This window comes from Urocampus carinirostris, chromosome 2, assembly GCF_059441175.1.
Source record: "Urocampus carinirostris isolate Australia breed hairy pipefish chromosome 2, RoL_Ucar_1.0, whole genome shotgun sequence".
In the NCBI taxonomy this organism is placed as follows: Eukaryota; Metazoa; Chordata; class Actinopteri; order Syngnathiformes; family Syngnathidae; genus Urocampus; species Urocampus carinirostris.
In genome coordinates this window covers 11,427,852-11,455,718 of record NC_142350.1, presented here as the reverse complement: position 1 = coordinate 11,455,718, position 27,867 = coordinate 11,427,852, and the positions used below count along the sequence as shown (strand labels likewise).

The 27,867-nt window shown below is 39.4% G+C and overlaps 2 protein-coding genes and 1 pseudogene across 4 annotated transcripts; 2 read left to right on the top strand and 1 right to left on the bottom strand.

Moving 5' to 3' along the window:
* Positions 1-172: 172 nt before the first annotated feature.
* zc3h12ab (zinc finger CCCH-type containing 12Ab) lies at positions 173-21,673 on the bottom strand. Of its 2 annotated transcripts, XM_088328914.1 has the most exons (9): positions 21,616-21,673; positions 20,598-20,729; positions 16,943-17,051; positions 14,591-15,089; positions 7,910-8,049; positions 4,415-4,649; positions 3,032-3,132; positions 2,099-2,752; positions 173-617 (listed from the first exon to the last, which is right to left on the bottom strand). In XM_088328914.1, exons 4-8 carry the CDS (start codon positions 14,959-14,961, stop codon positions 2,106-2,108), a joined length of 1,494 nt encoding a protein of 497 aa, XP_088185040.1. In that variant the 5' UTR covers positions 14,962-15,089; positions 16,943-17,051; positions 20,598-20,729; positions 21,616-21,673; the 3' UTR covers positions 173-617; positions 2,099-2,105. The 2 variants fall into 2 exon arrangements, with proteins under 2 accessions (XP_088185040.1, XP_088185038.1); XM_088328912.1 differs by having other exon boundaries at positions 173-2,752.
* On the top strand, positions 17,713-27,867 carry oscp1a (organic solute carrier partner 1a). Of its 2 annotated transcripts, XM_088328915.1 has the most exons (12): positions 17,713-17,846; positions 20,638-20,750; positions 20,830-20,859; positions 22,396-22,550; positions 23,322-23,489; positions 24,242-24,322; positions 24,401-24,504; positions 24,576-24,704; positions 24,777-24,825; positions 27,391-27,536; positions 27,605-27,662; positions 27,729-27,867. In XM_088328915.1, the coding sequence occupies exons 1-12, from the start codon at positions 17,728-17,730 to the stop codon at positions 27,858-27,860; spliced, it is 1,284 nt and encodes a 427-aa protein (XP_088185041.1). In that variant the 5' UTR covers positions 17,713-17,727; the 3' UTR covers positions 27,861-27,867. The 2 variants fall into 2 exon arrangements, with proteins under 2 accessions (XP_088185041.1, XP_088185042.1); XM_088328916.1 differs by lacking the exon at positions 24,242-24,322.
* On the top strand, positions 26,345-26,601 carry LOC148371043 (U2 spliceosomal RNA; annotated as a pseudogene).

Sequence of the window (27,867 nt, the reverse complement as noted above, 5' to 3'; positions counted from 1 at the left end):
AAATTTGTTTCAAGTCAACTGAATTGCACATTCAAAGGTATTTTGATTCAGATTTAGATATACTTTATTGTCATTCTTGTACACATGTATACAGAACAAAATGTCGATACATCTGACGCGCACAGTGTCCTTGAATGTACAGATAAATAAAATGTTGTATTGAGTTGGAGTATTGAAATACTAATAATAAACTAAATAATTTATAGCTATGAGTATTATACAGTAGTGCAAGAGGCGCAGCTAAACAGATGTGCAAAATGGGCAGTCAGGTAAACAAGTCGCTATACAATAACAATGGAGTACGGTAGTGCAGAGGAGAACAGATGTGCAAAGGAGTGGCTAGGTATAAGAGAACTGCCAGTAGTGCCAGGACAAAAAAAACAAAAAAACAAACAGATGTACAGATTAGCAGCTGTGTAGGCTTACTGTGTGTGTGATTGACCATTTAACAGTCTAATGGCCAGGGGGACAAAGCTGTTGCAGAACCTAGTGGTCCTGCACCGCACACTGCAGTACCTCTTCCCAGAGGCTAGCAGAGTGAACAGTCCATGATGGGAGTGAGAGGGGTCCCTAATGGTCTTCTTGGCTCGGGATAGGCAGCGCTTCTGGCCAATGTCCTGAATGGAGGGGAGAGAAGTCCCGATGATTTTCTCTGCTGTCCTCATCACCCTCCTCACACTACCCCAGTCGGAGGCACACAGAGATACAGCTAGTCTTGCTATTATACAGAAATACAAAGAAGGAACACAAATTCCTCCCTTCACTGTATTGCATGTCCATAACCATAACAGCTAGACATATATGTGTAGAAGAAAAACAAATCAATTTATGCACATTATGATCAATTTTGAGGTACTCGCAATTGATGTAACTTTGTATATTTGGGCATTTAATTTCAACGAGCCCAAATGATGGTCGCTCGATAGTGTCATATACCAGCCCATCAGGTGATGCACCCAACCACTCCGCCATGACGTTATTTCGCGCTTTGTATGTGCTGTTTATGAGAGATCGGAAATGACCAACCATCCTTACTCTAATGCGGAAGTAAGTCATGCAAAGAGCCCATTGGCAGATACAAACAAATGATAATTGGCTAATACCTTTCCAACCAACCACAGGTAAAAATATGGAAATAACAAAATGTTATATCATAAGCACTACTTATGTGTAATATATATGCATATGATGAAATTGCGTAAGTAAATATACATGTAAAGGAAAAAAATGACATGTTTCACTGTGGTGTGACATGACTTGAGCTGGGCTAGTCGAATAGCAGGCGGATGCAGGGGGGGCAATTACAAATAGAATTGATTTTAAACTAGCCAATAGTTAGGATTGTCATTAATTGCCTCCTTATGTTTAATAATAGTCCCGATTGTCGCTTGGTTATGGACATGCAATACAGTGAAGGTAGGAATTTGTGTTCCTTCTTTGTATTTCTTGATAATAGCAAGCTTCGTTTTCACTGTTGTCATGTTTTTGCTTCTCCCTTTAGCATCGCGTCAGCCTTGGACCCATAGCAAATAAATACAATGCAAAGAATAGAGTATTGTGTCACCGACTCTGAAGTGTTTACGAAGCACACGAGATTTTGAACTGAATAAAGAAAGAGAAAGGCATTGTGAAAAGGTCGTTCAGATAATTGAATATCTGCATTTCTATGATGCAATCAGTATTCTCTCGTGCAACTGAAAACGAGTGCTTACACTCACAAGAATGAAAATTTCAAAGACTCAAAGTGACCATTAAGTACAATTTTTCTTCTATTTTTTGCTCGATCTTTTGCAGCAAGATGGCGGACAGATATGTCATCTCCCTTTAGGTGAGGCTGATGTTACGTACAATAAATAGAAATTTCTCAACCTACGAGTACTTAAAAAATAATGCACATCGATATGATAGTTTTTGTATTGTGCTAACACGCAGAACCTAGCTCCGGTGGCCTTTAGGTAACCTGAGTTTGAAACCTCTGCCCTAGGGTATCCGCGGTATCCAGGGGCTCTACTGTATACCATTTCCAAATACAAAACATGCAACGGGAACTTATTTCTTTATTTACAGTTTTTAAAAACAAAGTCATATATACACTAACCGTCTTGTTATCGACTCTTATTGTGACTTTGCATCATGATGATCTTGGCGGCCAGCTTCTGAGGGTCCACAACCTGCGGGAACATCTCCATGGCAGCGTCCACCAAATCGGCGCTGAATATGGCGAGGAGCTTGGTGCGGGTCACCTTCCTCTCCTCCTTATGGCTGGCACGAGGGGGGGACTCAACGGGCCCCGCGCTACGGTGGGAACGGGGTTCTTGAGAAGTCCCCCAGGAGCCGGAGTCCTGTTGGCAGTAGCGGCCCGGTGCGCTCCAAGGATGAAAAGTGGGCATGACACGGTAGTTGGAGGACGTCGCTCCGTGGTAGGACTCCATCGATTGGTTTTCGATGGAACCAAAACCGGAGTCCAGTTGCTTATGCGAGCCGTGATCGGCGGAACACAAATTCCCCCGCCCCTTTTTGCAGGAGGCCTTCTGCCTGGAGCAGTGGACCGCTTTTTCTCTTTTGGAGTTTTTCTCGAGGAGAGTTAATTTTCTAGCGGCGTCTTCGACTACGGAAAGGCTAGGGCTGATTTTGTGATTTGAGTGCGGGTGCTTTGCGTTTTCTCGGAGTTCGTCGGCAAGCAAGGAGTTGGACTGTTTGGCTCGCCCGGGGTGGAGGTATTTGCATTTGAGTCCGTAGGTGCATTTCTTTCCTGTTAAAAGAGCACAGAGGTGATTTAAAAAGATGGACTGGATGAAGGTAGAATTGGCTTTGGCTCTAAGTGAACTTGTTGGAAATTGGAATTTAAAATGGAATTAAAAAAAAAAATTCTGGGTTCTACAAGCAAATAATTGTGCTCATTTTGAATTTTTTTTAAGAACTGCTATTAGTACTTGAGAAATGTACTTATCTCACAAATTTCTAATTAATGGCAGTTGTATGCTGCAATTTTATAAAAACAGTACACTAATAAAACCTCTATTTCCCTTACCATAAGGGCACGCAAGTTTTTTCGGAGTCTTGGGTGACCACCGCAGAAAGTTGTCCAGGTTGGGACCGTCTCGGCCAAGCGGGTCATCAGGGACCATAAACCTGCATTTCAAAAGAAAACACCATATTTGAATGACCACAGATTAGGAGCTCAGTGCGATTTGGGAACAAAGAAAAACGAGAAAAAATTGGGGGCGGGGGTAACACGCACATTTAGAATTTTCATACTTTTGAAAATAGTTTTAAATAATAATAATTTAAATAGAATAGAATGTAGGTATTGGGGAGTATCAATACCAAGTATCAGTTCAGATCAATACCTATCCTTTATTATTACACTTAATGCACTACTCTCCGGTCTTCCAAAGTCCAAAATCAAGAGCCTTCAGCTGGTTCAAAATGCCACAGCGAGGCTTTTAACTAAGCCAAGAAAGTTTGATCACATTACCCCGATTTTAGCTAACCTGCATTGGGTCCCTGTTAGCTTAAGATGTGATTTTAGGGTTCTGTTGGTAGTTTACAAAATCATACATGGACTTGCTCCCTCGTATCGTTCAGATTTAATTTCCTCCTATGTTCCTGTCTGCAGCCTTCGCTCTGAAAATGCTGGTCTACTAGTGATCCCAAGAGCCAAGAAGAGATCCCCAGGTTCGAGAGCGTTCTCCATCTGGGCCCCGGTGCTGTGGAATGCTCTTACCCCTAAGATTGAATCTGCAACCTCAGTGGAACTGTTTAAATTTAGGCTTAAAACACACTTCTATGCATATGAATAACCTATATTTGATGTTGACAATATCTGTGTATTATTTGTTATTGCAACATCCATTGCAGCCTGGTCACCCTGGAAGGGGATTACCTCATGTGCAGTCCCTTCTCAAGGTTTCTTCATTTTCCTCATGTTGAGTGAGTTTTTTTTTGAGTTTTTCTTGAATTAAAGTAGGTTTTAGATTAGGGGATGGTGTAATAATAGCCTTTGGTTTGCAATAATCTGTGGTCTGTGCCGCCCTGTGAGACTCTTTGTGATTAAGGGCGTCACAAATAAACTTGACTTGACATACCAGGTCTAACAACTGGGGACAATTACTTCATTGGCCGACCTCCAGACCATTGAGAAAGATTTTTAATGTATGCCATTATATCCCATTGACTGCCAGGCTGATAGTATTAAAACTGAACATTGACATATATAGTTGTCAGTGGCAGTGAGTGGGTAAAAGATAAAAAAGTTTAGTTTTGATTTAAAAGGTGTTTTTAATTTATTATTAATTTTGTGACAATTGTTTGTTTTTTAAAAATACTATTAAACAATACACATACTGGTATCGTTTGGAATAAAACGTGGTACCGGATATCTCTACTGGAATGGATTTTCTCATCTACTCACTTATCATTAACAAAAGAGTACATGAGGAGGCGCTCTTCGATACAACTCTTCCACTCGGGCTTGTCCACTTGCAGGTCTCGGTATACGTCATTAGACACGATGACTCCGCCGGTATCAAAAGCCAACTGGACGATGAACTTGTCGTCATTGCACACAACACGTTTGTGGCCCACACGGCGCGACGGCGTGAACGTTAGGTACTTCTTCTTCTCCAGTTCGGAAAGGATTTTTTGATCTAGGGTTCAAGGGAGATAGAGGTTATAAAAAAAAAACATTCAGTGTCATTGCCAGCTATCGTGGTACTAAATATACGTTTTGGATGTCGAAATTGTAAATCGTAAACCAGGATACAGAGACCCCGCCTTACGACATTTTCCCTTTACGGTGTGGAATAAGATGGGTGATTTTCGGCCCCTTCTATAGGGTATCTACCTCAATATTCCACATTAAAAACAATGTATAAAATTCAAACTTTGCGGTGTTTGTGCATACGACGAGTTATGCCTCGAAGAGGCCTGTGAGCTATTGATCGGCTTCATATGAAATGCTGGTCTTTTATTGGTTTAATTGAAAGGATCATGAAAATACAGATATGGTAGTGGTTGGATTACCTCCCACAATTCCTTTCTCTTCAATCAGTTCAGAATCTCGAGTGCTTCGTAAAGACTTTACAAGGTCAGCAATACAATACCGTGTTTTTTTTTGTTCTTTATTTATTTGCTTGGGGTCGAAGGGTTTGTAGTAATGCTAGTTCCTTATGTTGACAATTATTGCGTTCTGTTGTTCGTTGTGCTGACTATCACATTATTGCTTCCGGCCAATCATGTTGCTGTTCTTAGATTCACACAGCCCTAAGGGCCGATCTTTTTTGTAACCTTGGAGATTTCATAAAAAGAGGGGAAGGCTTTAGAGACAGGATGGCATTTTCTTATCTGAAGTCTCTTCTGCTGGCCCTTCTTGTAAGTTCAACATCCATTGATGTCTTCTCTCCTAATTTTGCGTGTCTAAAGTTTAAACTTAACAACAGTGAACCCTCGCTACAATGCGGTTTACTTTTCAGACTTTTGCTACTTGACGTATTTGCATCGTGCATAGTGCTCTGCATTCTGATCGGCAAAACACAGGTTTTCGACAGCTCAGAGAGCGGGCAAGATTTGGTAAGCAGAAAATGGGTGAGGGCTGAATATTCAGGCTGGTATACTTTGAACATTATTTAATATATTCACCCTCCATGGAAGGTTTGCAGTCCTTGATGATTAGCTTTTTAACCTCATAGCTCGCCTTTGTAGCCTTTTCATTTGACGCGCAGGGTCTGGTGAAAAAGCGCTGCTGTGCCGTTGAGACAGCTTCCATTTGCTCCACTTTTCACAGCGTTAGTTTTCAGTTACCTTGGCGTAGTCAGCATGTTTTGTTTGGCAGTTTTATTCTTTTAAAACAGCCACAGTCTTTTGGCAAATTAGGCAGACGCAATTGTTTCGGATTTGGATGAAAAAAATACTCCAATTCCACTTGTCCTGGAAGCGGCAGCCCTCACACTCAACTTTCCTATTTATTTATTTATAGTCGCTATGTTGGAAATGGGGTGGGATCACATTCTCACAGAAACCCAAGGGCAAGGTGGCCATGGACTACTGCCATCATATGGTGAAACCATGTTTTTTTTCCAACAAAGTTATTTTATACTGCGGTCAACATTACTGACAGGCCACATATTATTAACTTTATGACAGAGGCCGCCGGCAAGAAAAATTTTGATCGCGGCTGTAACTGGCCTCTGGGCCGGACTTTGGACAGACTTTTTAAGGCAAGTTAAATTTAAGATTTTTTAAGACTTTAGAAATAAAATTTAAGACCAAGTAGACAAAAAAAAACAATCAAAACAAAGCAAGAACCCAAATATTTCTTGCCCTAAATACATCGTGCCTCCTAAACATTAACTGGCACAGGTTCTAGCATGGAGAAAAACGTTCGTCGGGCAGCCATTTCTCATTTAATGTTAGCTTTCCCATGGTCCACAGCAAACCTCTCCGTTCAAAGTTGCTATGTGTATAGTGGGTAGACCTAAGACATACGTCTGCTCTGAAAGGCCCGACTGAAACCACATCACCGTTTGTGGTCACGTGATGTTGTCACGGAAGTAAATCGGTGAATTTTCAAAAAAGACAATTGATAAATATTACTAAATATTTTTAGTTCAAACAAATACAAATCGTATTCAAGTTTTCACATTTTTAAGACTTTCAAAGATGGGATTTAACACATTCTAATGCCAATTAAGGCTTTCATTTTATAATGATGAATTAAATGCCTTTTAAGATCCGCAGGATTCCTGTAAACACTCACTCTGCCTCTTATCCATCTGTGCATCAAAATTGATGTGGTATAATATAAGCACGTAAGTAGGGAAGTGTAAAAAAGAAGAAAAACTACTTTTAATTGTGAAACAAATGCTTGGGCTTGTAAAATAGTTCGTTCTTTTTGTTTTGTTGTATAGAATTTAATTGTATAATAACTTGAAAAAATTCAGTTTTCTACTTCACTTATTTTGGCTATGACAGTTTTTTATAACGTAACCTCAATGAAAAACAAGGGTTTATTTGTAAACAACAGAAATGATGGCAGAGATTAAAACTTCACTAATCGAGGGTTCACTAATCGAGTTTGGCGACTGTTCTAATTAAATTCAATAATCGAAGAGAGACGCTTGTCTTGTTTTATAACAGGTACGCGTGAGCCAGGGACAATTTTAAAAATTGGGCGCAACAATCAATTGTCGTCCTTTTGCTGTTAAATATCAACACTAAGTAAAGTTTCGTTTTGTTTTTTTTACAGATTTAAATGATGGAAAGACCTCGAAAGATTTCACAGATAAAGTAAAGTGTTTTGAAGCTCAAGTATAATCTTGACTACTCGGTAATATATATTTCACGTCCAGTAGCCCAAAATGTACTCAAGTAATCAAGTACTGTTACTTCAGAATAATATGACTCAAGTAGATGTAAAAAGTAGTCATCCAAACAATTACTTCAGTAAAAAAACTTACTTGAAGAAAAAAATTACTCAAGTATTGAGTAACTGTAGCAACGTCTTATTAATTAATTTTTCTAAACAACCATGCAATCAGATCATCAAATTGTTCAAGTCTATCCAATCAACAATAAATTACACGTCTGTGTAATTATGAGTCTGTGTACTTATACAGTTTGTTCGGGTGAACCCTCTGTAGCTTAAAAAGAAATACATATGTGAGGCTACAACTGTATGCAGAGACAGGCAGGTATAGCGATTCAAATACTCCTTAAAATACAAAACGTCCCAAAACTAACTTAATTAAATGTAACAAATTTTATGTAAATCGTTACTACCCACATCTGGTCCATAGCAGTGAATTGATTCAATATAAACAGCCTTTAACAGTTGTAATCAAAAACTTGGTCTTAGTCCAAGGCAAAATTAAGAGTTGGCGGCAATAGGCATGATTAATTGCCGTCCTACCTGAGATGGGAACGTCGGGTCTCGGTTGTTCTTTCCTCCAAGAGGGAACGAATACGGTGATAGAGGTATGGCCTCGTTCCAAGAAGAAGTCCACCGCCAGCTGGATTCCCATGCAAGAGAATACTACTTTGTTCCCGTGGCTGATAAGGAGAAAAAAAATGTAATCATTTCTTTAGCTAGGAAACGCATTTATTCCCCTTTATCCCCCTCTCCATCCGGGCACCGGTGCTGTGGAATGCTCTTCCCCCTGAGATTCGATCTGCAACCTCAGTGGAAATGTTTAAATCTAAACTTAAAACTCACTTCTACTCCATTGCATACGAATAACCTACTCCTCTTGTCGGTTGAAAATAGTTTGTGTAATATAGTGTAACAATCTGTGAAGCCCTTTGAGACTCTTCGTGATTTAGGGCTATACAAATAAAAATGACTTGACTTGACTTGACTTTATACTAAAGTAGTTTTGTTCATTTTACACCAGGCATGTTGTTGGACGGCTAAGATGTTCTTTGTGGTGCCGTTTACCCTAAAAGGAGAAAGTATCAAGTCTGTTTGTCCAATAGTAACAAGACAAATATTAAAAAGTAACAATTTATCAAGTGGAGCATACTGTATATCAGTAAGTAACTCACCTTAATTAATTTACCAGCTATTCAAATCATTCACCGTAAAATGGTTGGAACTGGACATGTTACTTTCACAAGTCGTTTTGAGATGTAGTCTTGATCTCAGTTCTATTTCAGGATTTGGGTGAAAAAAATACTCCAATTTCCACTTGTCCACAGATCAGCAGCCCTCACAGTCAACTTTCCTTTTTTTAAGAAATGGGGTGGGCCAAAATTCTCACAGAAAGCCAAGGGTAAGGTGGCCGTGGGCTACTGCCATCCTCTGGTAAAACCGTTTTTTCCTACAAACTTATTTCAAACTGCGGTGAACATTACTGGCAGGCCACATATTATTAACTTTATGACAGAGGCCGCGGGCCAGTAAAATTTGATCACGGGCTGTAACTGGCCTCTGGGCCAGACTTTGGACATGCCTGGCTTTAGGCAAGTTAAATTCAAGACTTTTTAGGACTTTTAGAATGCCTTTAGAAATCAAATTTCAGACCAAGTCGACAAAAAACAAAAACAATTGAAACAATCAAACGGGCTACTGTCATCATCATGTAAAATGGTGGGGGGTTTTTTTGTACAAGTTTATCTTATATTGCAGTCAACATTACTAGCGGGCTACACATGCTTAATTTGATGACACAGGCAGCTGGCCATTACATTTTTTGATCACAGGCCGTAACTGGTCCACGGACCGGACTTTGGACATGCCTGTTTTACCTCATTAAAACTCCAGAGTTTTGTTTTGAATTTATTCCCAGTTGTCTGAATTTTATTCTCCTTTTCATAGCAAATCAAAACGCAAAAACGTTTTAGCTTAGTTTAAAGCAGGACAAAACATTTGACAATTTTCAAATGTTTTTATCAATTTAGCACACTTTTGCTAAAACAAAAGTTTCGGCTACTGATGACACCTGAATAATAGCGGCTAGCATCCCTGAGGGTGCTTCTAGCATAAACAAAGACAAAATTTAAACTAATGCACATAAAACACCACAAAAATAAACCTAACTTGCTGATATTAGGATTAAGCATTTATTCAGGTTTAGTATTTGTATCATTTGTCATAGCTTTAGGACAGTGGTACCCAAAGAGGGCGGGTGGGTGGATTCTCTGGGGGAGCCAAGGGGGCAGCCTACAAAGGTTTGGGAACCATTGCTTTAGGGGTTCAACTAGCACAGTGTTCAGCAACCACCGAGCCGCAGATCATTTGGTACTGGGCCATGCAAAGAAAAAAACAGTTGCCTTCTTTTTTGCTTATACCTTATTTATTCGTGTATGCACTCAAGTTTTTGTTTTTTTATCCTAAAAAAGCTGAAAGTTTGGGTGTACGTGATACACAATTTTATGTTTACTGTATTAGATGAGTCAACAAATACTGTACCACAAAATACGCATTACTTTTTACCTCATCATCACCAAATTCTACTCGGTGCCATGTTGTACAATGTTGTAATGGGGTATATTGGGAAAGAGTTTAGCCAAGACAACGTGGTACAGTACCGTGAGTAAAAATGATGAGCTCAAATCGAATGCCTTTTCCTATGTTATCAATATCCCTAGAGGTCTAGTGATTACACAGTGGATTTAGGCTTATAATCATTAATATTTTTAGCAATATCCTCATTATTAATAATGATATTGTAGCGGTCGTTAGCTGCAACTAGCACAACATTAGCAGCTAGCATTACAAGCTTCCTTTATTTCATCTGCATGTTATGACTATTTATATATTAAGGAAATGTGTCTTTTTGTGCCCTAACCATATTCAAGATTTCTAATATAGCCATAAGAAAACACTACTTTGTTTATTTTGCAGTATAAATCTTGGGTTTTCAGGAGGTTCAATTTGCTTAGCAAGACGTGCAGAAGTCTGCTGATGACACTGCCATCGTGGGTTGGATCAGAAGTGGGCAGGAGGAGGAGTACAGGAAATTGATTCAGGACTTTGTCCAACGGAGCGACGCTAAGCACCTGAACACCACCAAGACCAGGGAGATGGTGGTGGACTTCAGGAGAACTAGAACTCACCCGGTTCCTGTAACTATTAAAGGAGAACGTGTAGAAAAAGCTGCGGTCAATCATGGACAATTCATCACATCCACTACACAACATTATCTCCAAACAGAAGAGCAGCTGTCACAGTCTTGTTCCACAGATAAACTGAGAAGATCATTACTTCCTTATGCCATGAGGCTCTTTAACTCCACTCAGGGGGGCAAAAGCCCACATTAAACCCCACCCCCACATTTGCATGTTACCCAATTTTTATTACAGTATGTATTTTATGTAGCAGTATTTAAATACTCTATGTCAACACGTTATATTGGGTATTTCTGTATTCTATTTCTTTTATTTTATTATTGCTTTCTTTTTAACACAAGGATAGTGCTGGAAGTGTGAATTTCCCTATGGGGACGAATAAAGTATCTATCTATCTATCTATCTGAGGCATTGAAGAAAATTGTCAACATTCCATCTGTCCGACCCTCGGATATAGACTAGACACCCTGCTGTTAGATGATTAACAGACCTCGGATCCGACTACAGTAAAAATCCGGCATTGATACACACAAACAAAACCCGTCAGTACCGAAACATTGGCGTAAGCACAAAAAAGCCAGCCTTCAGCCGATTGGCTAGGCGCTAAAATGTGGTTGAGCTGGTTCTCAGGAGAAAGCTTCGCCGTGATTTGCATATTCAGGCTTCCAGGGCCTGACCTGCATCAACATGCCTGAAGCACACCCACGCCACTTAACAGGGAGAATAAGACACGTGTGTGCACAATTCTCATTCTTGAGGTGTCTTATATGCAAAACTTTTACGACGTTGTGGAAATACACAAGAAAGCGGCTTTCCAATGAAGGTTATGCAACCGCTCGTTTCTTCCTTTCATGAGCGGTAGTTCACAAATTATGCTTAATTGCGTTAACAAAACCACTAATCTCCACTTTATGGTGCTTCACTCTTTTTTGTGGGTGACCGTATTTGCATATTTTCCGACACATCGTGGACCTGATCATTGAAAGCTTTACAATGCGGCAGGTATGAAAATGGGTCAGGGCTTAAAACGGTGAGAAATGTGTGCAGGAAATACAGTATTTATTTGTGTATAACGTACGCCACTCATTATTTATTGAAAATCGGTATAAAAAAATTTCAGCTTAAACTAAGCATCGAAAGTGTCAAATGTTGAATACATGCGGCCACTATTCAAATACGTTTGATTCGTCCCGCTGCCTTTCAGGCGTTTGTTTATGATTGAAGTTATATTTACATGTGTTCACAAAGAATGTACTGTAACTACCTGAAGTTAATGAATAAATGAATGAAATAATTTATTGACAACTATGAACACAATACCAACATAGGATTTATCATGTATTTATTTCATGTCCTTCAAAGTCTTAATCATCATTAGATACACTAAAGAGTTGTTTCCCTCATCATGCTTTTTTGCTATTTATTCTTTCTTTCAGGAGCCTTCCTGTTTTCTCCAGCCTCTAAAATTCGTGTTTGGTACCGTGAATAAAAATAGTGTGATATGAGATAAAATCTAATGTGCTTTACAGACCAATAAATAAAGTACTCAAGATCTCAAATGCCAGATTTACTCTGGAAAATCTCACAATACCCTCCTCCTGACTTCAAAACATTTTCTCCTCATTTTAACACAATTCACGTAGGTAACCCTTTTTTGTAACTTCAAAACGGTTAATTCATCCTAAATGCATTCATGCCTCATGCAGAGGTTGCAACTAAAATATTGTTATTTTATATTATTAATTAAGGCTGGGGGGGAACATACGTCACAATTCTCTAAAATACTTTCTTTTTCTTGTATTATTAGCACATTATCAAGTTTCGCTAAAAGAAAAAGGAAATGCCGTTAACTTTAATTTTGTTGAATGAAAATTGACGCAAAGAAAATAGCATTAGGAGCTAGCATCATGTGCTCAATTCTTACATCAGAAGTTAAAATCTGTGACACTATCATTAGCTCTTAAATATTTTAGCACTAAAAAATATGAAACATGTGAATTTCCCTGCGGGGATGAATAGAGTATCTATCTATCTATCTATCTATCTATCTATCTATCTATCTATCTATCTATCTATCTATCTATCTATCTATCTATCTATCTATCTATCTATCTATCTATCTATCTATCTATCTATCTATCTATCTATCTATCTATCTATCTATCTATCTATCTATCTATCTATCTATCTATCTATCTATCTATCTATCTATCTATCTATCAAAGTGCTAGCCACCATAACGTGCAATTTCTAAATGCAACTAGTGGTCATTTTCACAATGCAAACATTAGTAATTAAGGTCCTTGACATTAGCATTAGTGGGTAAAACAAAGCTAGCCACCAAGACGATGGTATTCGCTAATTTGGCTAGCAGCCATGTCCAAAATGCTAAAAGTACCAGTTGGGTCTGTGACACTAAAATTAGCTGCTCAGTTAATTATCACTAATTACTGAAACAGGGGTTGGGAACCTATGGCTTGAGTGCTATATATGGCTCTTTTCATCAGTTTGTAGAGACAAAATTGTTTCGGCGCAAATGTTCTTCATGCCATTCCTAATTAGAGTGAGCAAAGCATAATGTATTGCAAGTGAAACCAAACCACCACTGAAACAGGGTATTTACTGTCCAGTATATATTTGGCATATTTTATAACAAAAGTTTAGTCAAGTATTCACACAAAACTAATGTTTTTTTGCTGTACATCCCTCAAAAAATCCTTTATATGGAAGCTCATTAATAAGTTTATGTTCATTATTGTAACACATTATGATGACAAGCCACGTAACTATTTTTAAATACCCATGAGCTCTAGCAAAGCACCTAGAGCAATTTGATTGGGTGAGCTGGATAATGGGTGGAGCTTTGCAAAGAGCTCACTCGCTCCTGTCTCCCACCCTGCGGCGTCTGCACCGAAGGTGAATACTTTGAGATCCCTATTGCAGAATTTTGTTACATTTTTACAACAGAACTTTGCTCGCATCTTGAAACCATTATGTATGACATAAATTTGCGTGAAACACTTCTAAGTACCTACAGGAAGGTGACAGATTTTAAGCAGTTTATTAATGTGGGAGACAGGTTCTGACATTATTATTTCATAGATTTGATCAAAGTATCTAATGTCACAGAGAAAAAAATGTGATGAAGAATAAGCTTTTGTCTGGAGAGCAGGTTTTTATGGTGTGGCTCTTTCCCAAACGAAAATATATTTTGCTTTAATGACTCAAAGTCAAAAAGGTTCCTGATCCCTGTACTAAAGTGATGTGACCGGGTTGAGCAAAACTAGCCACCTAAATAATGGTATTTGCTCATACAACTAGCGGCTGTGTCCACATTGCTAACATTAGAGGTAAATGTCCGTGTCGCTGGCATTATCTGCTGGGTTTTTTGGTACTAAATAATAACATAATTTAATCAAACTGTTTTTCATACATTTTTCACGCAAATAAGTGCCATGTATAAAGATTAATTGTAAGTGATGCTAATAGCCAACACAAAGCTAGCCACTGAAACTAAGCTATTTTATATTGCGGCTAGCAGCCATGTCCACAATGCTAACATTAGTTGTTAATGTCTGCTACACTACCAGTACCAAAGTGATATTAGTGGGTAAAGCGAAGCTATTTTCCAAAGGGATACTATTTGCCATGCAGATACAACTACATTAGCGGGAAAAAAGGGGCAAATCTAGGCCATGGTTAGGGTAGAAAAGGAGAAACCATCTTTCATTTTTTGGAGATCACGAGTCCTTTCCTGGTTTAAAATCAACACCTCTACGATTAATTACTCAAGAAGTTCTCTCCCACCAGACTCATTATTACACACACAGCCACAAATGTCTGGCATGTGAATCTTTTTTATTTAGTTTTGGAACTTTCCTCACCAAATGGCATCGATAACATGCATGTTAAAATTGGTTTGATGATGTGAAACCTTTGTGAGTGATAAATATGCAAAAAAACACAGAATCCAGTAAGGGGGAAAACCCTTTTTCATGGCACTGTAAAAAAAATCCATTCTCACCTCATAGCTACGTTACTGCCATCAATCACAATGGGCCTCAGTGCGTCATCATCATCCCCGCCCTCCTTCTTGCTCTGAGAACCAAGCGCCGGTGCTCCAGGAAGCTCAGCCGGCCGGATGTCGTTCCTGGTTACCGGCACAGACAAGGTGGTCACGGGCCCCTTCCCAGCCCCCAGGTCGGCACCCATTTGAACCAGCTCCCCGAGGACTCGATTTCTGTCCGCGTCGGGGCCAAACTTCCTGAGCAAAACTTTGACCTGAGCCGTGGAATAACCTAGTTTGTGGAAGAAGTCCAGCTCGTCCTCCAGTCGGCAAGGGGTTCCGGAGGGGTCACACTCATCCTGGGGACCCAAACGCAAAACAGGGTCCATCGCGTCACCGTCGGGACGGGACGGGATGACCCATTCGGAGGAATTCTGACTACAGGGAAGTCGTGTCCATAGATGTGGAATTTCAATGTTAGTCCTCACTTCCTGGCTGTGGCCTGTTCATGTTCCACCTGATTTAAATCAGAGCAGATTCGTTTCCATATTACCTTTCACATCTTTATGTAAATCGTGAATGGGAGGAACTAAAAAAATAGTACTGTATTTTCCGGACTATAATGTGCACCTGAAACCCCCAAATTGGTAATGAAATGAAATGATCTGCATTTATATAGCGCTTGTCAAGTCAAGAATTCCCAAAGCGCTTAGAAATTTGAAAATGCACCTTATAATTTGGTGCCCCTTAAATACCTCCAAATACGGTGAATAAAGTTGGAAATGTATTCTAGTATTTTTAGGTGTGCGTTACTACAGAGTAATACTGTAGTGTACTGTAAAACACTACTGTATTACTGTTTTTGTGAAATGATCAATCAATAAACATTATTGACCATGATTGCAAAGCAGTGCATTCAACAGGATTCAATCCGGGGTTGTGGCGACAAGAGCACCATTAAATTACCACCAGACCACCATTTCCAAATAGACCACTGGTGATACAGTTAACATACGAAAAAGCATGACACCATATCTCATTATCATACTATTTTCCCCAAAAACAAATGTTAGCTCTTTTACGTAATTATGCATAGTAAACCGCAACGTTATTGACTCACAGGTGAAGAAGTGGAGGGACTGTTTAAGAATGCAGAACAGAATGCGCTATGCAAATCAGTGTTTTTGGCACTGAGAGTAAAAAAAGTGTGATGAGATCAAATTTAATGCCTTTTATATGTTACTAGTACCACTGGTGGTCTAGTGGTTATTTCATGTCACTCTCACTGCCGTAACCAGGGTTGGATTCCCGTTCCATTCATAAATTTGCCATATCGGTCAGTAATACTTACCAATCATTGCACTGATACAGTGTATATATATATATATATATATATATATATATATATATATATATATATATATATATATATATATATATATATATATAAAATTGAGACTACAGTAAGAGCTGGCTACCATGTTTATTCAAGGATTCCTTAGACATTTAAAGTATTATGTATGAAAAATATAAAAATATATGATAAAAGAATATTTTTGGGAGGTGCACCTAATGATTCGTTGTGCCTTATAGTGCAGAAAATACAGTGATTGTATTCTTATTTTATGATCAAAATCACAACAATAATCCTGATATAGCACAGTAGTGTTGTGTGACTATTTAGAAATGTAATCATTTGTAAATATGCTAACAAGGAGCGATATTATAAAATGTATGTCATCATCTGTAGAGAGGGTATTTTTTATTTTCCTGAAGAACTACAAATGAGGTAAATTAAATGATAATATTTTTTGCAAATAATTCTTTACTTGAAATAAAAATTTCATGAAAATGCATGGAATTATTGACGCTTTTCTCTTGTAGTAAGCCTGATGCTTGACATGTGTGTAATAGATGGTTAAGGAATGCCACAAAGGGTAAAAAAAAATTTGACGCCGTTTACCATAAGACCTATTATTGATTCTTGCATACGAGTTAGGAGAATATTCCGTAAGATTTGAGGTCATTTTTATCAAATAAACAAGAAACTACAAATTTAAAGAATATTTGAGTTATACTGCTATCATGTACTGCACAGTAGAATTGAAATTAAATGTTTCAAAAGCTACTCAGAATAATAGCAGTTAGGCTGCAGATTAAAAACTATAGTGTACCAAATAAATTATTATTACTATTCTTATATATTTTATGCAACTCTCAAACTAATGTACAAGATTAATGAAAGAAAGAAGCTAAAAGTATCATATTGTTACTCTTCTGTGCACTCATTACACACAGTAAATGCAAACTGAAAATTATTGAAATCACACAACAATGTTCTTGTGTCCTTAAATTTTTGCTTCCACTTACCTTACCACACCAAAACAGGTCCTAAAAAGTTCAGATCTTCCGTGAAACTTTTCCCTTTGGAGTCCACGACTAAATCTCTTCCCCACCAAAGCGAGGTAGTCTTTCCTTCCTGATAAGGAATAGTGAAGAAAACTTGAGATCACTTGGTTTAAAAGTCACTGCGGCTTCCGTAGTCGCGGACTGACTGCTCTTTACTGCGCTCTAGCGATGAAAAAGCGAACTGCACCTTCGTCACCCCAAAATAAAAGATAGCCATACTGTACCTCAAATTTTGCAGCAGGGTTATTTTTGGTCACTTAAAAAAGAGAGATTAATAATAATAATAATAACAATAATAGTAATGATAGCGATAATAATGATAGCATGCTAAAATCAGCATTGAATCAAGATATAACAAGCCATTGAAAAAAACAACGTAATAAATAATAATGATACATGTTAGATTAAAACAAGAAATGTTTAGGGGTTATTGATTCTTTTTGCGAATCAATATTTGAAAATTTTTCCTCTCTAAAATGAATTATAAAAATCATCTCTGAAGTGTACATAATGAACAACTACAATGCTACAAAAAAAAATTGAGATTCCAATTTATAGAAAAGAAGAATTCTGCGATAAATCTACAGAAATAGTGTCATGATTACCCAAGTGGAGCCACCTGGGGTAATCATGTGGCGCGCTGGAATGTGCTTCCTGATTGGTTAATGCTCCCTTTTTAAACACGTTACGCGGAGAACTCTTTGTCGGAGGATTACTTCTGTACCCCGTAAGACTCTCCCGATTACATGTGCCTTCTTGTTTACCTGATTCTGCCTGCCTGCCTCCGATTCGACCTGCCTCCGATTCGACCTGCCTCCGATTCGACCTGCTTTCGTCCCACGCTACGATCTTCTCTTCAGTCCTGGTAAACTCGACCTGCCTTCGTCCCACGCTACGATTGATCACGTCTCCCGCTAACCCTTACGCTTCCCCAAATAAAGAACTGTACGAACGCTCTGGGGTCTCCTGCTCTGTTCTGGTCCTCCCTGACAAATAGGAAATATACTAAATGTTAAAAATGAAATTTTTTGAATGCTGTTTTTTTCTTGTCTTGTATTTTTAACTACCGTAGTTTCACTCCTATAGGGCGCATTGTGTGATAGAGAGCAGTCTTTGTAGTCTCTTCTATTTCAGTATTTGACAAATTCAACGTTTGTGCCGTGAGGGGGTACATTTTCATGCACGAGGGGTGGTTGGGTCATTTTTCGCTACACAGACAAGAGTAAAAGTGAGCGTATTTTAAAATAGAGCCCTGGCAAAACTGAGTTTGGTTTTGGTCTATTTAAGTATTGATTACAAAATTAATAAGATTAAAAACTTCTCAGAGTTTGTTTTCAGCTTCCTCCAACTTGCGACCCTTCGATTCATTAATCTTCAATTCCATCGCGGCGGCTACTCGGTTTCCATGTTTTTCCGCGTAGCGTTAAAATTAACACACAACGGCGGACGAAACACGGTAAGGATTCAATGGACAGATAGTGAGGTTTTGGACTGAATTCATATTTGGGTGGACAACTTTCTTCAGCCTCAGGTAGCACAATAAATTTCAAATTGCTAGTTACGCTACGGCGTTAGCATCCATGAGAACCTCCGTTAACAAAGTATGCGAGGTCACACGTCCTCTTCCACACAAGCGGGATAGGATGGTAATCAAACAAGAGATGCCTAGAAGCCACAGTAGACGCATAGAACGGACATTTAGATGAAAATGTGAACAATCTCACAAAAACCTGGGATTTCACCCAAAATGTTGTAAGGCTTGACTCAACCAAGGCTTGAACCTGTGACCTACCATTCTAGAGAGCAGACGCCCCACCCTAAAGGAACCGAGCTGGTCACCGTCCACTCTCCATAAGGGACAGGGCGCACGGGCAGTGGGAAATCTGAGACTTATGAGTGCCTATATGGGCGTGAAAATACGGTACTGTAATTCTTTGTTTATTGCGTTTAATGGGGACCAGTACTCCCCATGATATGCAAAAATCAGTAAAGTAGCCCCTCCAAGTTTTAACATACACTCTAACGGCTCCCGCCTGCAGCAATAGTCCACCAGGGCTAAGGAATTGCGGCTGCAGGGGTGCTGTCAATTTTACACTTCAAGAACGAAAACGAGCCACCATGCATGACACAAATTGGCTTTCACAGCCCCTGCTCTCCACAATAGTTGAAAGGGGATAATGTATCTCGGCCAAAACAGTGCCGTTCATTTTAGATGGGGAGCCACTGACCTGAGCCACTGAAAAAAATCACTCTGAGCAAGCTTTTTTGGATCTTGCACGTAAAAATGACCAAAATCTAAAACTAAAACATACGAAAGTGATGAAAATGTAACACAAAACTAATTCAAAAGTTCTATCTATCTATCTACCTTGGTCATATCCCTCAAGAGGGGTGACCGACAGCAAGACACACACATACAATAACAAAGAAAATAAAAGGGAAATAAATAGCAAAAAAACACACAAAAAGGTTCGGACCATGGCCAACCCAATTGCCCAACCACCCAAACAAGTTAGGCACCTCGGCACCCAAGTTGCTCATGCTTTCGTCCCTCCAGATGAAATGGGACACCAGAAAGCGGCCATGTCACTCGGGTCAGGGTGACACAACACACTCTTTTGTTCAACAGCAGGGCCCGACAGCTTTCACTGGTTTACCCCTGCCGCATCATACGGGTGCCCAGCCCATCCTTAATTCAAAAGTTAAAAAATAGAAATAAGACAAGTATTGACATTTCAAATAAATGTGCTCTGCTGACCCCTGCTCTAAGCAATAATCAACCAGGGATAACGAATTGCACGAATTTCATTTTTAGCAGGCTGCAACATTACGTCTCTTGACAAAGTGCCTTCTGCTAGTCCTTGCTCATAGCAATATGGGATTGGGGATGATGGGTTGCGGCTGCAAAAGTGCAGTGTATTTTAGGGAGAAACAATGGCAAATAAAGAGATGCTCAACCTGACTAAGGTGTGCTCAGCGAGACCCTGCTTGCTGCAATAAGCAATCGGAATAATGTATCACAGCCGCACGATTGCTGTCCCCTTTTTGATGGACAAAACAGCAAAAAACAGCTAAACACGCGCTCTACCAACCCACGCTGGCAGCAATATATGATCGGGGAAGATGGATCGTAAAGAGTGAAGTAGCGGGGATAGCAGTATTGTGCAAAAAAACAGCTCACTTCCGCCAAGACACAAAAAGACACCATATTTATGTGAATGAAATGGTTAAATGGTAAATAGTCTGCATTTATATAGCGTTTTTCAAGTCAATGAAGACCTCCCAAAGCGCTTTACAATGTGCCTCACACTTACCCATTCACACACACACTCACACACTAATAGCGGCCATGCAGCCATTGTTCTATTGTAATACATTTAAAGTCTATTTTCAAATTCGGCCATCTAGTCTAATTGCAATGCATTAGTCCTTGTGCAGGAAGTGTCGTCATAGCGCACAGGCCAATAAGGACGAGCTCGGCTGTGGATGATCCTCTTCCTGACCACCTGTTGCATCTTAAGGTTCTTTACAGAGGCATGCTTGGATCAGAATACGGAAAGAAGCTGCAGCCCGTTATGTCCTAAAAAAAGAAATAACAAATTGTCTCAACTCTTACATTCATGTAGTTAGTTTGACTTTGTCAACCGGCTGCCCAGGATGTCTATGAGAACCCTCCCGCTGGTTTTTATCAACTTGGGAGGAGAGATGCTTTATATTCTGCACCAGCGCCTGCACGCTCGCAACACTTCTGAGGACAAGTCGGAGAAAGGTGCAATAAGAAACTTTTTTCAACTGATAGTAAAAGAAGAAGCTAACAATGTCTCTTTTTTATCTTTGGGAACCTGCAGGATTGTGGTCTCAAAATGACAGAAAAAGAGGTAAGTAAATGGCTTGATGTGGCAAAATGTGGAGATTTTCATATGGGGTGCACTCACTTCTTGTTGCAGTGTTGTGACTATTTCGAAACATTATTTTGAACTATTTTTGTTTTACCGAATAGGGTTCTTTGACAGTACAACGCGAAAAAAAGAACTAGTCCCACATAATTATTGCTTTTTTTTCCAATTCTTTGTTATTATTTTTGGCTTTTTCTTTTTTTTAAGTATTATTGTATTACGTTCCTATTATTTATTTAATAAAACAAACGATTTTCTTCTAATCAGACCAAAATATTGTCCAATATTATTGTGCTCATTTGTCTTTTCATTTTATTTTATTTTTTTCTGCATTTTCTTGTGTTATATTGTTTTATTTTCACAATGCTTCTACGTCATCATTTCAGGTAAATGGATCTAAGTGAACAGCTAACTTTAAGTATTTTTTGGGACCATATTTTTTAACTTGCTTTCTGGTCAAGTAAGAAAAATAATACTTCAATACAATGTTTTAACTTATTATGAAAAATGCATATTCAAAAAAAGGAAAGAAAGTAAATAAAACCGTAAAATTAGCACAATTATCAGGAAAACTTTGCTTATTTTAAGGTTGATTTTTCTCCGTAAAATAAAACAAATTTAAAAATATAAGAAGGAAAAAAAAATTGGTTTGCAAGTGCATGTCTTCATGTGGAACAATTATTGAAATTAACACTTAGGGATGCACTACTTTTTGTTGGCATTCAAAGGATTCTTTACCACATGAACCAAGTAGGCTCGTTGACATTGTTCACCGCAAAAAAAGCTTGTCTTTGTCAGAACCAGAACAAATGGTAGACCCAATCGCGTAACATTTCACACAAAAGTTCATCGGGATATCGAGGAAACAAACGCCAGCGATCCGGTGCTCGCTGGACAGATGGAGCAAGCAGCTCACGGGATCGGAGCGTGATCGGAATGCGGAAGTGATTCTCTGTGCGTGGTCAGGGGCAAAAACGGGTCGATAGCCGGAGCAGAAGATCAGAACGTGGTCGGTGGTCAAAAACAAATCGTTAGTCGGAGAGGGAGATCAGAGTGTGGTCAAATGGACAAAACGGGTCAAAAGTCGGAGACAAATGGGAAAATCGGGAACAGACGAGTGGGATACGGACGAAGACAGGACCGAATGGAGCCAGAGTCAAAGTGCTTGCCTTGCGTATGCAGAGGTTCGCTGACAGACTGACAAGGAGTGACTGAGGTACTAGGTATAAATAGGAGGGGAATCAATCGGGCAACTAGCAGCAGCTGGCACCAAACGAGCGGGAACAGGTGAGTCCAATGAGTAATCATGACAGTCTTAGATTACTTTGGTTTTCTTTTTAATGTACTGTTGTTATTTTTTGCCTTTGCAGAATTTTATTTTTTTCTTATTTTACTAGTAAAAAAAACCCAAAAGAGCATGCTGTTAAAAACAAAAAAAATCTTATCTTCTGCTGTGTGGGTAAATGTGCTGTTATTTTTGCATCAGTTACAGTTTTCCGGCCTTTTTTGGGTTGACAGTGATGAACGATATCGTGGGGACCATGTTCAGCAAAGCTTTCATGGATGAACTTCTGAAACCTCAATTGCTGTATTCGCACAGAACGATAAAAGTCGTCCTCAGTCGCTTGGCGCACGTCTCCATCATGAAATTGAATGCAGAGAGCATGGAGAAGGTAAAAAAAAATATTAGTCTATATATATATATATATATATATATATATTATTTTATACTTTTTAAAGTATTTTCAAAGTAATTTTAATGATTACGGTAAATATTTTTTGTAATAAAATAAATCTTTATTTTTTTTTTAGCTGAATTCTAATATTGTTTTAGGGCAAATAAAAATGTCTTGTTCTTGTGACTTTACTTTTAAAGTAAATTCTAACTAAAAGACAGTTAGGGACAACAGTACCATCAAGTTTCCACACATGCTTATCGCTAATGCTATGCATGCACAACTGTTGAATTCAGGCTACTTTCAAAATGTCTGAAATTTCAGTTCTTTTATATTATACATTTTAACGCAAAATCTATGTTTGTTAGCGGATTTCTTTGGTTGATATTGGAACGGAAATGATAAGAAAACTATTTAACACTCATGTTGTGTTAGGAACTGGCACCATTAACCGTTGTTAGCGGATCCATTTCGTCCCGGGTTCTAACTCAGTCCTGACCACCAAAAAAGGGGTATCACTTAAAACAACAAACATTACTTGCATCAAGAACCATCAATTTCAATGTTAATCTGATTTTTATGGCCCCTGACACATCTCAAGTCAAGTCATGTTTATATATATATATATATATATATAATAAATATATCACATTTTCTAACTTTTTCCAACATTTTCTAACTTTGAAAAGACCCAAACACAACGTAGGAGTTAAATTAGCAACAGATCCCAAATGTACAGTAAATTATATTTTTTTTCTCCTCAAACAGCTCTATGATTTGATGCTCATGGCCTTCAAGTATCAAGTCTTCTTGTGCCCCCGGCCTAAAGACCTCCTCCTCATCTCATACAACCACATCGACACTATTAGGGAATTTGTGAAAGACACTCCGGCCGTCGTGAATAAAGTGGACGAGACTCACAGGAAAATCATTGAGGTAGGCCTAACTCAAATTCATTTTTAGCCCTCTTCACTGCCACCTTGAATAAACAAAAATGTGAAACACCCAAATAAATTTGATACCCTGTTCTTAAAGGTGCGATGCATCGTTTTGGGTGTGCTGAAAAAGTTAAATGTTACATATTTTCTCTCCTAAGTGGTAACAATGCCCAACCGAGTACTTACAGCCTTATGCTTTATTTTCCATTGTGCCTATATGCTTTTATCTTACTTTAAGCTGAGCTGTTCGGGACGGAACACATTAGGTTTGAGTAAAAGATGGTAGGGGGGTGCTGGAGAGAGAATTCAGGCTCCTCCTTTCAAGTTTTGTTTTTATTTCTATTTGTCAGTGGAGCAAAAAAATGGTGAAAGTAAGAGAAGGCCTGCTTCTGAAAAAATCTAAAAATCAACCCAAAAGATGGAAAAAGAACCATTTATTGGAGCTCGTCAAAGAAACGCATGTAACGCATGTACTTTCAGCCTGCCTGAGTCTGCAATCCTGACTTTATGCCAGGAGATGGCGGCAGAGAGTAACAAACTTTTTAAATCCTGCACACCACCTTCAATGTCTCGATTAGTTTTCACTAAAAAGAAGAGGCTCAGTATGCTTGTAAATATAAGACAAACAGAAAACCCAAGTCACATCGTTAGCTAATTGCTAACATGAGTACGACATAACACAATTTTGCCTCCGTATTCTTGTCCTCTGATTGAATCATTCTCATTCGACAACATTTCTTTTCAATGTAGATTTACTCGTGTATGACTGCAGGTGAATTCCAGCTCCTCCGACAAACGCTGCTCACATTTTTACAGGATACGCACATCCGTGTGAGTCTTTATCTATCCAATAAACAGCTCAAATAATTTAAAAAAAACTCATTTTTCCCTTTATGTTTCATCATTCAGGTGTCCATTTTCCTCAAAAACAAAATCCAGAATCCCAATGGACGTTTTGCATTGTCCACCGTCGCCCCGGTGCCGCATGGAATGGATCTGCCCGGAATTATTAGGTGAGAACGTTTTAAGGTTTTGGCAGGTTTTATCACAAAAAAACATGACAATTGCAACCACGTTTGTGTAGGATATTTGACAGTAAGGGGCGGGAAGTGCGACAGATCCGCTTCCCTTCAGGTGGGAGTTACTGCCACTCACTAAAGGACGCATCTTTTGGACTGCATGGAGACAGAGTTATCAAACTGGGCTTGAACATGTACGAATAAATAAATATGTACTAGAAATGTGGTTGTGGGTTAATACCTTTCTTACCATTTATCAATTAAAGGTACAGTGTAACTGTTGGAGCGAAATCATCCAAACTTCCTTCAGTGACGGTAATGTGGAGCCCGAACCTACTCTGTCCATCCGTCCATCCGATTTATTGTCATTTACTGTTTTGTACTCATTTGTTTACTTCCTCATGTGTTAACTTATTTACTTACACATGTGATTACTTTTGCTTGCTGGATGATGTTTTACTTACGTACCTAATAATTTACATGCACAGATTTATTTACTTTTTTATTAATCTATGTAATTACTGGCGGCACAGCGGCTGAGTGGTTGGCGCGTCCACAGCACAGTTTTGAGGTCTTGGGATCAAACCTTCCAGTGCGGAGTTTGCATGTTCTCCCCGTACTTGGGTGGGTTTTCTCCAGGAACTCTGCTTTCCTCCCACATTCCAAAAACACGTATTTCAAGTTAATTGGCCGGTCCAAATTTTCCATAGGTGTTAATGAGGGAGTGAATTGTCTTCTCTGTGCCATGCCCACTGCCCAAGTACAGCTGAGATGGGCTCCAGCACCCCCGCGACCCTACTCACAATAAGCGATGCAGATAATGGATGGATGGATGGATGGAAATGTATTCGTTTTTTTACTTATTTATGTATTTACTTACCGTAAATTCCAGACTATAGAGCGCACCTGATTATAAGCCGCACCCACTACATTTCGGGAGGAAAACCGATTAAGTACATACACAAGCCGCACCTGTATATTAGCCTCAGGTGCCCACATTGAAAATACGCAATACAATCACGGAATAAATCCTTACCCGATGCAGTCTAAAAATCACAGCCGGCAAAATGAACGGAAAATGATACCGGTACTTAAGGTTTGATGCAGACCTGCAGAGTCCAGGTCCCGTTTAAAGTAATCCAAGGAAAAAAGTGTATATTTCCAAAGGTAAGGGTGGGAAAAATATATATCCACTATTGTCGTCCGCGTCCACAAACCTGTCTCACCTTTACTCCACTTCTCGTCAGCCCGCGTTTGCCCCCCCCCTTCATTCTCATTTGCTCGTACAAAACATATCAGAATAAGTTTCTAAAATAAATACATTACAAAAATATACAGTTGCAAATACATATCATACATGGTTACACATATTTACAAAGAAAGATGGTACACCGAGAGAGTTTTCAAAGCTTTAATAATAATATTATAACTTTCATCCCAAACCGTGCCTGTGAAGGGTAGCAAAACGCAACAAGAAACTTGCTTGCAACACAGTAAACAGCTCTGTTAAATAAACATACCGCACTTGTAGTAAGCAGGCACCCCATAAGCGAGGTAATGGCCGTCTAACGTGGGGCTCTAAGCCTGAGCGGGAAAGCGGTACAGCCTGCGCAGAAAGGCCCAGGGTGGGCCCCTCTTCACTTGGGCCAGTGTGCGGAGTGACGGCCGCCTAGCGTAGGGGCTATCCTGAGCGTGACGGCGGGCCGTCCAACGGCATCTGCTTCACGGCCAGGAGCTATTGGGTGCATTCGCAATGATCGCAGCAATGCTTAGATACTAGGTCCTTAGCTTGGCCCTGCATTCGCAATGATCGCAGCAGGGCTTTAGGGCTAGGACCTTAGCTTGGCCTTTTGGCTGAGAGTAAGTGTCCCGGCTCTTAGGCTCTGTAGCGTATTATGAACTGACGGATAATGGATAATGAATGACGAAGATAGAACAATAACCCTTAAAACCCCATAAATGTGAATATCACGACTTTCTATGAAGTCACTATCTTTGATTTTTGCATTTCGGAGATGGAATATGAGCTTGCTCTGTCCACTCTACTCATCGGCCCGGTATTGCAGTACCTCCGGGAACGGTGCATTCGCAATGATCGCAGCAAGGCTTTAGGGCTAGGACCTTAGCTTGGCCTTTTGGCTGAGAGTAAGTGTCCCGGCTCCTAGGCTTTATAGCGTATTATGAACTGACCGATAACGGATAATGGATAATGAATAACGAAGATAGATCAATAACCCTTAAAAACCCCAAACCCCCCCAGCACGGTAAATCGTTCTCATCTTCCTTCTTATAACTGACTTCATCAAAGGCGTCTTCCTTCGATGTAGGAAAGAGACTTTGACATATACACGTGGTCCCACGCTCCCTTATTTAAATACACGCTAGCATCACTCTCGCCAAGTAAGTCCTATACCGGACTGCTCGACTGTGTTTAGCTAGAATGTTGCGTCATGTGCGATTCTTTTTGCAATTTGCATGATGAGGATATGTCTACGCTAATTTAATTTGTGCACAAGCTAAGAAGTTGCAGTTTAAATCTTACCTTTTGTACTCGAGCGCCGTTGGCGGCCGTTAGAAAAATTACATGAATTGGCCGCATCACTGAATAAGCCGCAGGTTTGAAAGTTTGGGAAAAAAGTAGTGGCTTATAGTCTGGAATTTACGGTATATATTTACTTTATCACCTACTAACATTGATAGCCCAAGCCTTCATTAAGCAAAATTTACTCCCCCCCACTACTTATTTATTTCCTTATTTACGTACTCACGCCCTCACTTTTTAATATATTTACTCTACTATGTAATTATTAAATCATTTACTGGATTTACTGGTATTTGTGTACATCTTTAGTTACTTATTTATTCATTTTCATGCCGCAGGAAGACACTCCTCCCAACCCTCTGGCCAAAGAGGAGCTCAATCTGCTTGCCCGCCTAATGGGCACAGTCCAGATTGAGAACGCGTCGGTTTCCGGGACCAGCTTTCAGATCAACCTCCTCACCGCAGCTCGAGAGGAAGACGAAGGGTATGTGTTTAAGCGCCACATGTCATTCTAATACACAGTTTATTTGTAGGGGTATTTTTTGTAAATAGGGGTGCTTCAGGTGGAGTTGAAGAGCCATTTGAAGAGATACATATTCAAGCTTTGCAGGTAAAAGTGTGAATTTGTTGTGCGCTTGTAGAGGTGATGCATGAATGACCTTTTTTCTCATTACAGGATGAGCATTCGGCATCTCAGCTGGCTCAAATAGCAGGTTGTTTTGTAGAGCAGCAGGAGACTCTGCAAAATGTGAGCACCAGCAAGGGAGATGACCTACTGGCTATGATGGATGACCTTGGACCTCTGTGAAATGACA

What these genes read in the sequence shown, in the direction of transcription:
- oscp1a (XM_088328915.1), top strand. Translation starts at nt 17,728, where the DNA reads ATGTGCCTTCTTGTTTACCTGATTCTGCCTGCCTGCCTCCGATTCGAC. An exon ending in ATGCAGAGAGCATGGAGAAG is followed by an intron (nt 22,551 to 23,321) that starts GTAAAAAAAAAT and finishes CTCCTCAAACAG; the next exon opens with CTCTATGATTTGATGCTCAT. An exon ending in TACAGGATACGCACATCCGT is followed by an intron (nt 24,323 to 24,400) that starts GTGAGTCTTTAT and finishes TTCATCATTCAG; the next exon opens with GTGTCCATTTTCCTCAAAAA.
- zc3h12ab (XM_088328912.1), bottom strand. Translation starts at nt 14,961, where the DNA reads ATGGACCCTGTTTTGCGTTTGGGTCCCCAGGATGAGTGTGACCCCTCC. An exon ending in GGCAGTAACGTAGCTATGAG is followed by an intron (nt 8,050 to 14,590) that starts GTGAGAATGGAT and finishes TCTCCTTATCAG; the next exon opens with CCACGGGAACAAAGTAGTAT. An exon ending in TACTCTTTTGTTAATGATAA is followed by an intron (nt 3,133 to 4,414) that starts GTGAGTAGATGA and finishes TTTGAAATGCAG; the next exon opens with GTTTATGGTCCCTGATGACC.